Below are 11,952 nucleotides of genomic sequence, written 5' to 3'. Positions count from 1 at the left end.
CCAATGTATCTAAATCCTCCATGTTTGTTTGAAAACTAATGTAACAGTTGTCCTTCTTGAGAACTGCGCATGCGGAAAACCGTTGATCAAATTTGATTATCGGAAGTCCGTGAATCAAAAAATGGGGCAAAACAGGGGGAAATCGTCAACCGATTTGGTGTGGTGAATACCGATTTGACTGCTGATCAGCGTTTAATCATCAGCCGATGTTTAACAACGGTTGGTGAATACGGCCGAAAATTGTAACATTTTATTTTGTTTCATGTATCACTTGGTGATATATAGAAAAAAGTAAATTAAAATTGATTAAATATTTTATTTTTAATTTATCGTGTAAGGTAATTTCTAGGAAAAACAGAAAAGGAAACAAAAAGTCAAAATAATTTCTTTTTGCACGAAATTTACGATTAATGTGTAAATTTTGTACTTAAAGCATTCAATGCACAAAATAAAACTGTGCTAAATGTTATTGATGGTGTTCAAACCTGTGTTTATGTGGGGAAAACAGCATATGGGCTGTTTTTGTCAAAAAATATTATCACTCAAAATAATGTAATTGGGAATATAAAATAAATGTCTTGTCTTCGTTTAAGATAAAATATCTAGCCTTCTTTTTCCTATTTTTGGATTTCCGCATTAAATTAAATCTTTTATTAATTAATGGACAATTATTTTATCGGCCAGTTCACTCAATAAATCACCCGATTTAAATTTATATTTATGTGTGTGTGTAAAAACATATTTTAAAGCAGATTCGTGGCTGGAAAGAGAAGAGACTTTCAGTTCTAAAAATTTGATTTGTTCCATCCCTTGAAGCATAATTTATGTATAAGCAAGATGCGACAAGATACGTCAATCCATGACGCAAGAGAAAAGCAAAAGAGAGAAAAGAGACCGAAATATTTTTCTCCAATAATTTTATACCATGAGATTCTGATAGGGATTTCTTTGACACAAGTAGACTTAGGAAAGAGAAAAATAGGTATCTCTTAAAAGAATACAGTAAACATTAAGGATTTTTTTTTTTATCCTTTCACTCGGTGCATGTGAAAATGCAGAAGTAAGCATTTTTATAGAACTCGTGTATAATTAATTAAATAAATAAATAAAAAAAGTGGCACTGGATCAGGAAATTAGAGAATATTTTAGAATGAAGTTATTATCAGATAAATTAAGATAAGAATTTGGAAATTAATTAAGATTTAAATTAGATTAAGAGATATCATTTAATATATATTTAAACCTCCTGCTCGAAAATCGTAGAATGATAATGTTGTATATTTGATTCGTCTATCTTCAACCAAATTGAAAGCTTACGAATAATTAAAGAAGCAATAATGTACGACAGAAAATGTATTTAACATACTGCATTCTTTACGTATTTTCGCAGTCTGTCACTAGAGCGTGGATCATGTAAAGTGGTGAATCAAGTTTGTGATGGAGAATGAATTATATAGGGTTTGACGGTTTTTCAAGCCCAGTTTAAAAAAAGCGATTTTTTAAAGTAAATTTGTCACATTTGAAAACCGGTTTTCCGGAATGCCTGGATATTTCCCTTCTTCAAAAAAAAAAAAAAAAAAAATTGCATTTTATAGGTTGGGACCGATTCATCTAGAAACTGAAGTTTAGATCGACGAGATGCCAATTTATTAACAAATGAAGGTATATTTGAATTTCTATTAAATGAACAAAAAAATTTAAACACTGTAATAAAAATTATTATATGCTTTAAACGAACGAATTCAAGAAAGAAGACAAGTAGAATTAGCAATTCCTTTGCTGTATTTGCAAAATCCACAAAACATTCCTAGTTCAGCGAAGAAATCTAGTGTACTCTCTTTAGCTTCAAAAACCAAAATTATTAAGTTATCTGGAAAGATATTATCTAGAATATTTCCAAATTCTTATGTGGAAACCGATTCTGATGAAGAGCAAATCGAAGAAACTACTTATCAGAGTAATGTTTTTTTAAAAGAAGTCATGAAAAATCAAAAGTTTCTTGAAGACCCTGAAGAAAAACTTACAAAACCAAAGACACTTAATTTTTATTATTTGAGGCAATGAATAAAAGAACAAAAATCTTAGATTTGCTATTTGATGCCCCGGAAATTATAAAACCAAGCTCAGTAGCTAGTGAATGAGTATTTTCAATTTGAGGCAATATTGTGTCCAAAATAAGAACAAGACTTAGCCACCGTTCAGTGGATATTTAATGTTTTTTAAAATCCTATTTTCTTAGGAAAAATTAAAATTATTAAAAATAATATAAATAGTTGAAATTTTCGTTTGAGTTTTCGTTATTTTGTGCAAGTAATATGTATATGCAATAGTTAATTTTTATATATATATATATTTTGACTTGGATAATTATTTCGTTTCTTTTGTTATTTTATATAAATTAAATTAAATATTTTTCCCTATTCTATTTTTTGACAAAAATTTGAAAACCGGCTAAAACCGGTTTTTTGGAAACATTGAATTTGAAAACCGGTTTTTTTAAAAAGCCGGTTTTCGTATAAACCCTAGAATTATACTACTATTAAATGAGTTTATACCTTCGCAAATCGTAAATATATAAATACAGTAACTAAAACTGTAAAACGTATTCATTAAAATTAAAAATTTTCATTTAGTTTATTAAAATTGAGGGGGGGAAACTAAAAAATAAAATTCGGATTACTGAAAGTTCATATTTGAATTTTAATGAAGCAAAATAGTTTTTGAGTATTAATTATTAGTATTAGTTTATTATGTCAAAAAGCAAAATTTAAAAAACACTGATGAAATTTTTTATTAAAATAATTAAACATATTAAATTTTTAATTAAAAAAATTTATTCTCAATGAGCTTTTACAACACAAATGACAAACTTAGTATCAAACTTTAACTTCTCTTATCTGTTTTGTAGAGAGCTCTGAACAATTTCACCATCATGCACATCACATAAGGCAATTCACAAATGTATTTAGTCTTCATTCGTTATTATGTTAAAATTTTACATAAACATAACATCAAAAATACAATTTTTTAACTAGTGCATCAAATTTTAATGGTAAATTAAAGTCAGCCATATCTGTTAAAAAAAACCCGTTTTTAGAACTTTTAATTGATTACAATTTTGTATACTTTCAATCTGGGTATCAATTTAAAATAAAAAAGAATATTTCAGAATATTAGCTAATTGGAAGTAACAAAAAGAGTATTTTTAAAACTTAAAAGAAAAATGAGCATGAGATTTTATGAATGATTGTCTACATTCTATCAAATTATAGTTATAATTAAAGCACCTGCCTAATGTAAAATGAATATTTAAAAAACAAATTCATTAATTGTCCATTGATTAAAAACTGTAAAATATTTAAATATAATAAAATAAGAATTTTCACTTTAATTATTGATCTGAAGTAATAGAATTAATTAAATTTAAATTCTTTCTTATAAACTATCCAATAACAATAATAATAATAAAAATATATAAAAAAAAACATGATCAATTTTGAAAGATATATATTTTAATCAAACATTTGCTGAAAGATTTTTTTTACCTATTTAATAATTTAATTGTTAAGTGTTCCCTATTATCTAAATGAATTACATTTTACATCATAGGAATGTTTTATTTCTTTAATTCAATTAGTTTATCACAAAAGTTTACAAACTACTTGTAATGTAAACGTTACTATTAAAACTAAATAGTTGCTAAATAATTTAATTATAATTTATAAGTTTGAAAATATGATAAATCAAGGTCCAAATGTTGCATAGGCAAAGCAATGAAATAATTAAAATAAATGGAAAAGCATATGAATGCTTTTGGTAGAGCAACTTAAAAAAGTTTATTTTAAATTAAAACAAGGTGCACTTCAGTAACATATAACTTTTTTAATATCACATTTGTAGATTTATACAGATACATATACACAACTATAATGTAAAGCAAAATTTTTTACATATACTTGGACCATGATTGCCTATTTTTCACAGTCTTGAACTTAAGATAGTATGATCACATATACTAAACTTGATTCCACCAAAGAGCTGCAAGTATAAATAATGTGTTCTAGTCTGCTGCAGGGTGAAACCTCTTCAAATGTCTTTTTGACCACAGTTCAAAATCACAAAATTTGCTTTTAATTACATTTCTATCACAAAAAAAAAAAAAAAAAAAAAACCCAGATTGTTTGCATAACAAAAAAAAAAAAAAAAATCAAATTTAAATACAACAAATTTTAATTTAGTTAATTCTATATACATAAATATTACATTTAGATAATTTAATATTTTACATAGAATACATCCCCAATTTTGGCAATCACAGATTTTTTTTCTTTCAAAAATGTAAATAAAATATCTAAGTTTTTTCTTCGTCAGAATCTGATGAATCATAATCACATGCTACTAATGAAGCTTTCAAATCACTAGATTCTTTTGGATTTTCAGATTCATTTGACTGCATTTTTGCCACTGCATTTTTGCTTTCATTCTTATGTGTTGCTTCCAATTCACTACCTGATTCTTCAGATTCATGAGAAGTTGATTTTAAAATGTTGTCTCTTTCATTTTTAAGAGTTATTCCTAATTCAGTCTTAGTTAAAGGTTTTAACAACTCTTTCATTTTGGATTCTCGAACTGAGCTTGCTAAAATAGGCATATTTTTATAGGGGAGTGGAAACAAAGGTCTTGACATAGTTTCTTCTCTTTTTAATTTTTGTTTTTCTTCAAAATCTAAAGAAGAAAAAAGAAAAAAAAAAATATATAAAGGATAATTTTTCACACATTATAACTGCATACTACTTAAAACAAAAAACAGTAATGCAATTAGAATAAAAATAAAATATTTTCTATGACAAAATAATTTAAATTAAAATCTAATATAAGGCGTTTATGAATTTTTTAACAATTACAAAGTATCTTCTGAACATATATTATTTTATATAAATATATAAAGTGATGATAAAATGGAAAAAAATTTTGATTTATTATTAATTATTGAAAGATTATTTACTAAACAACTAGTGAAATATATATCTGTTTGCTGCAAAAAACTACAGAAAAAAGTAAAGAATTTCTAATAATATTCCCTGAGAGTACAAATGATAAAAATTTGAATTTCTAGAACAACTGAAAATATTACTCAGTTCTGATATATTATTCAAATTCTAATTCTGAGAAACAATGAATTTACAGTAAAAAGGGATCAAAATTCTAAATTAAAACTATCTCTGGAATACAAACTCTACTACTGAATATTTAAACCTTTAATTCTGAGACTGCAATGAATTTATGTTAAAAAAAAAATATCAGAATATTAAATTATGACTGGATCAGGAATATAATTCTTTCTATTGCAAGTTTAATTTTGATAATAAATGGAATTAATGTTCATACGAAAGAAATAAAATATTTACATTACGATCATGAATACAAATATTACTACTGCTTTAACTCAAAGAGTTTATCATATATTCTATGGTTTGGGTGTACCTAAGCTTATTGTAAACAGCATAATACAATTCAAAATATGCTATTGACTGACCATAAGTAAAAATCTAAACAAGATTTTGTAATATGACAATTTAATTCTAAATGTGATAATGCATTCTATAATTTCATAAGATTTTGCAACAATCAATTAACATTCATTTAACAGGGGTTCCTGTAATACCATTTTGTGAAGTTATTATGCCACTTGTGAAGAAATTGTGTTACTAGAAGATTGAACATTCATTTACAAAAAATCACACTGTTATATGGTTTTTCATTGATTTACAAGAAATCACACTGTTATATGGTTTTTCAAGCATCAAGAATGCAAATTGCTTATCTCCTGATGTATATTATCATATCTATGATATTATTTGATAACTGACATCACCTTCAGACAATAAAAATTTGTTTTATCTGATTTTTTGATGAAGTGAAATTTTATAGTTGTAATAAAAGTGACATGAAAATTTTAAGCCTTCACTAGATAAAATATTATTTTCCAGCTAAAAGAAAATGCACAGATAACTAATTTTTGACAGAATTATGGAGATTTACATGAATACTACAAAAAAAAAAAAAAAAAAAAAAAAGATGGTCAAAATTTAATCCAATTATATCAAAATTGTGTAAGAATTTGTAATTGCCATTCAAACAAAGGGGGGGGGAACAAAAAAAATTGTAATACAATTATATATATAACCAAATCTATTTTATTAAACCTGAAATATGTTATGGAATATCAAAGATTAAATGTTATGTCTGATTAAAAGTTTTAATTATAACTCATAAATTATTGTTACAAATAATACTAAAAGAAATTGAGAGGTAAAAATTTTAAAATTAAAAAAAAAAATTACTTTGAATCAATTGAAAACTAAAAATAGAAATTTATAACAAAACTTGGTTTTTTCCACCTCAGTTTTGACTGAAAATAATTAATTTTAGAATAAGTTGAAGCAGTGTGTTTAGAAAAAAAAATGTGTCAGCTATAATAGCAAAAAAAAAAAAAAAAAAAAATGTCACTGTCAATCATATTTGCTATTTTTTTTTTCTCTTTTTGAAAATAAATAATAAGAAGAAAATAGCAATATTTCAGCTCATACAAAAGTGCATTTAACTCATACAACAGAAAGAATAGGAAAATCTTTTACTAACTTGTTGAAAAATTTTCAGAAGCTCATTTTATAGATGAAAATTAAAGCATATTTCATCCGTGTGCTTATAGTTAGAGAAAGCATCAAATAAACAACTGGTGAAATATCTAATGCATTCAGAAACATTTGATAACAAGGTCTATATTCTAATGATTCGAAATAAGTAACAATAAAAAAGAAAGATTATATGTAATTAAAAGGCATACTATATAGAGGAGCAAGTTTTAAAAGTCCAGCTAATTTACGATCTTCATCAACTTCAGGTAACAAAGTAATATTCAAGGAACACCTTTTTAACAGCTGCTTGTCCTTACTTTCTACACAAGCTATTTCTCGTTTCTTTTCCTATTAAAAGAAATGAAGTTTAATTTTAAGACACTAAAGCATAATATGGAATAAGGTTATTTTTTAGTATTCAAAAGAAATGCATAGATTAGCCATTTTGAAATTGATCACCAAAATTTTTCCTCTCCAAATCTTTGCCAATTAACATATTTTATTATTTAATATGAAATTAAGTTCTTTTACCCAATATTGCCAACACCAATTTCAGTTTCTCTTAAATGTTTCTTATGATTGTATAATCATTAGATAAATAAACGAATAAAGGAAAATTTCAGACTTTTAATACATACAATCATTTTAAATACCAAATGTTTAAAAAAGGCACATTTAATAAACTTATATAATAAAAAATGTGGAAATTAACTGATTTTGATCATTGATCATAATACTAAAGTTTCAAAAGCTTTATCAACATCAACTTATAACCTATCTTCATAAGAAATTTAAATCTTATAATTTCCTTTTGCCTCAAACCTAATTTTCATAAGCAATAAATATAAATATAAAATACAAACCCTAAATTGCTGTCGAAGTGTTTTATTTAATAGATAATCATCTTTCCATTTTTCTCTGGATTCTTCCAATTTCCGTAATGATGGCAAGATAGTTTTCTGTTTTACTTTATCATTTACATTATGTTCAAGACAAAACATAGAATCAGTCATGAGCTTCTTGCTGACTTCCTTTTCTATACAAAAGATAAATAAAAAATTATTAATATTTTGCAACTAAAATTTATTGAAATTTTTAAATCCAATCTAATTTTGAAGTAATTTTATAACTTAGGGTTTTTTTCTTTTTTGCATTTCAGATATTTTAAATATTTAATAATTGTGAATAGGGAATACTTACTTTTTCAAATAACTAAATAACTTGTTGTAATATATCAATTAATTTCAAATAAAAATTAAAACCTTATAATTTTAAACGTTCCCAAAATAAACACTTAAGAGATTTATGATAAATCTTTTTATTTGACAAGAACCTTAAAAAATCAAATAGTTCTAAGGAATAAATTTTTGGATAGTTATATTATCCAGAAAAAAAAAATCACTGGAGAGTTCTTTCAATCTGATTTATATAAAAATGCCAATCCAATATTATAAGAAACACAATGAAATTACATCCTTAAGAACATGCTTGGAATTAAAACATTTAAGATGTTTCTTTCATTGATTTTCAAATAGTTAATAAAAAAATAATGATTAAAGATTAAAATACAAGCATTGTTTTATTGTTAGATTTTGCTTAATGTGTAATAAATCTTTAAAATGTATTGCAATATAAAATACTCGAATATATTATTTAAATTTATTATTACAATAAAGCATATCTAGGTTTTATAGAATAATTATAAATGATAACTTTAAGCTCACCTTCAGGTACAACTTGTTCATTCTGTGTTGGATCCCATCTCCTTTCCTGTCGCCTTGCCCCATTTAAGATAACATAATCTAAATTCTGCAAGAGGAAAACCATAATTTTTGTCAGAAATTTAATGAATATCTATAAAAAAAACTAGGCACATGCTATGCATATTGCACAGAAACAAAGATAAAAATAATAAACAAAATAACTTTAAAAACAAATTTAAAAAGTACATATAATGTATAAAATTTTAAATCTAATTTTAAAGAAAAATCAAATATTAGGGCTACAAGTAGAAATATAAATTGCCACTATCCTTTTGAAGGGGAAAAAAATAATTATTTAAATAATACATAGGATAATAAAAGAAAATACTGATATTTTTCTCTACATTATTTTTTAGAAGTTCCTAAAATTGTACTGTCCATATTTCATTTTTCAATCATATCAAAGTATTAAATAATAAAAACAAAATTTGCTACAAGCTTCTTTACAATTAAAAGATATAAAAAGAGAATAAAAAAGCAGCTAATCAAACCAAATATACAAATTTTCTTGGAGATGGAAAATTCTGTATTATTATTTTATTTCTGCAATCTATATATTTTCATTGATAAATATAACTTTTAATTATTTTCATAAAATAAAAAAAAATCATATTTATAGATGAAAATGCATAGAATGTGAAATATGAAAATTAAGAAATATTACCGCTGGGTCCGTCTGTATTTCAAAATGATTGGTGCATAAATGACATTTCATTCTGAATTTATATATAGGAGTTGTATAATACATTCCAACTTTCGTTTTTTCAGCATTATAGCGGACTCCCATCCCAATATGATTTTCACATCCATTACACCAAATGTTAAATGGCATTTCAAATCTAAAAAAATAGAAACATTAATAAGAAATGTGTTTAATTGAAATAATTATGTTAGAAAAGTTTATGAAAATATTCACATTTTTTTTCTATAAATTATTTTAAAAAATTTTTAAAAAATTGATTGTAAAAATACCGTCAAAAATTCTTATTTCAAGTTTCTCATATTTAAGAAAACCTTATAATTTTAAAAATGAATGACAGAAATATTCTACTCGTATTAAAAAAAATTATTTTCTCAGCTCTTTTTTTAAGAGTTCAAATCCAAGAGTAAAACTGATGCAGTATTACTTTGTCTGTAATCTCTGCACAATACAAACTTAGATCATTGTTAAAAGTTTAGAAATAAATAATTAAGAAAAAAAAAAAAAAAAAAAAAAAGAGGGACTGGGTTGCAAATATTATTTTTTATTTAACAAGACGAAAAATAACCAAAATTTTTTCAATATAAAAAACCATGTAATAAATTTTATTAAATAAAAATAATTATATAATATTTATTATTTATGCAATGTGTTTGAAATGTTTTCTTTATTACACTTATATGTATGCATAATGATATTAATGAAAATAACACCTAATGTTCAGAATTGAAATACATGTTTAATGCAAATTTGTAAAACCTATATATTTATAAAATAAGACTTTTATTTTACCTAATAATGAGAATGCCCATATGAAGTTTTCGGGCTCTTTCTCTAAGAGCATGAGTGCCCCTAAATTTATTGATGGAACCTTTATTTGGAGTCCAATCAGGAGGATAATATTTATTGACAGCTTTCCTTTCAGCCTGAAAAATTAAAGATATTATATTTTTAGTTATAAATCATATGATTATAACATTAAGAGTAATTAGAGCTAACCTTGCCAAATTTATAACAATATTAATAATTTTTAACATAATTAGAAATTATTAAATTCACTTTCAACATTAACAGATATAAAAAATCTAATTGCATAACATATAAAAAAAGCTTAGAAGTAGGAAAGGATTTTCCAATATCCAGTTGTTTTAATATATTTAATATAAGAAATTTTGTAATTTTTTTTTCACCTTCAGAAAAAATATCAGTACTTATTTTAGCATAAAAGTTACAAAATTAAATACTTTAAGTAACTAGGCTTCAAATCATATTTAAACCTTATTTTATACAATAATATCTTATACATTCAAAATAAATTTTATACCTGTTTATATTTTAAAGAGTTACAATTATATTATACTCTAAATTAAAATAAAATTATATAATAATTTCATATTAATTATACTCTAAAATTAATATTTTATTCACTTGAGCTCCAGCTTCACTATAATTTAATTTGTAAGTAGTATATATAGACTATTAATTTTCCCATGAAATCGGATGGCTTGGCATAGACAAAAGCATTTGATAAAAACTGAATCATTTTATTGAAAGTTTGCAAAACAAAAAGTGTTAAAAAACTCAAAACTCATTTCTTCATGATTTATAAATATAACAAATATTCAGTTTATACTTCAACATAAGTTAAATTTATTGCTGGTGTTACAAAAACGGCTCAAATAAATTATTAATAAATTTTTATAGAAATAATTAAACACTATGACACTATTCAGTTTTTCACAACAAAGATTTTTTTGTGAATTCAAACACAATGATTTTCACTATAGAAAAGTACTGTTGTATTATTGTAATTAGGAAAAAAAATTTTTAATGACAACTCTGTTTTATTGATTTTAATAAGATGCTTTTCATTTACATTTCTTTGTAGTCTTAAAAGTTTCCTGACATACAAATAATATAAAAATAATTTATAAAAATTTCTTAAAATTGATGGGAACACAAAATTATATAAGGACATCAGTTGGATGCATCATGAAATACCACCCATTCAGTTCAATAACCATGAAACTAATATATGAAGTGAATGATGAAACAGATTTAGATAGACTTCATTTTTATACAATTTTGTAAATTTTAATATATTGTACCAAGAAGAAGTATGTTAATTGTATATGAAGTATAACATTCTAAACATTCCAGTTCATTTATAGTATTTACTGCAGGCAGATAATATACCAAATAAGGGGAAAACAATATAATAATAAAAAACTAGTTGCATAATTTACGAAATGCAATTGAATAAATGCATGCTTTTTGCAAGTTTAAATTAAATAACATGTTTTAAAGGAAAGTTTAAAGTAAGTTTCTCATAGCTATTTCAACAATGGGGCCTTAATAGATTAAAAATGTTAACTAGAACGATTAAAAAAAACTGACCCAGGAATGAAAATTAAATATTTAGTGAACTATATATTAAGCATATTTGAAATAATAATATTAGAATTTTCTTCTTATATTAAATTAAAACACATTGATTTACAATTTCATGAAACTAAATAAAAGTTAAAATAATATATTTTCATAAAAATATCTTACCATTTTGTTTATAAAATAGTCAGAACACTTTTAAGATTACAGAAGTAAATATAAACATAAACACGTTTGTAGTTGTAGTTGTAGTTGTAGTTGCAGTTATAGAAAATTAGTTTTTTTCGTCGTAGCAGCTAAGGACTATATCTTGACAAGTTAATTTATAAAACGCACAGTTTGGCTATCATTAATAAAAATTAGATAAGGTATTATAGTATTTAGTATTTCAACTTTTTTGTGAACTCCAGTTCTTCTTATACATTTTTGATTTTGTTTAAATATATACACCAAGAGATCTTTC

At 24.1% G+C, this 11,952-nt stretch overlaps 1 protein-coding gene across 1 annotated transcript; it reads right to left on the bottom strand.

Moving 5' to 3' along the window:
- Positions 1 to 3,867: 3,867 nt before the first annotated feature.
- LOC129963383 (coiled-coil domain-containing protein 130 homolog) lies at positions 3,868 to 11,732 on the bottom strand. Its single transcript, XM_056077720.1, has 7 exons — positions 11,658 to 11,732; positions 9,894 to 10,027; positions 9,066 to 9,240; positions 8,363 to 8,447; positions 7,502 to 7,674; positions 6,848 to 6,986; positions 3,868 to 4,725 (listed from the first exon to the last, which is right to left on the bottom strand). Exons 1-7 carry the CDS (start codon positions 11,658 to 11,660, stop codon positions 4,352 to 4,354), a joined length of 1,083 nt encoding a protein of 360 aa, XP_055933695.1. The 5' UTR covers positions 11,661 to 11,732; the 3' UTR covers positions 3,868 to 4,351.
- Positions 11,733 to 11,952: the final 220 nt, after the last annotated feature.

Source organism: Argiope bruennichi, chromosome 3 (genome assembly GCF_947563725.1).
Source record: "Argiope bruennichi chromosome 3, qqArgBrue1.1, whole genome shotgun sequence".
NCBI lineage: Eukaryota > Metazoa > Arthropoda > Arachnida > Araneae > Araneidae > Argiope > Argiope bruennichi.
This window is presented reverse-complemented; position numbering and strand designations above follow the sequence as displayed.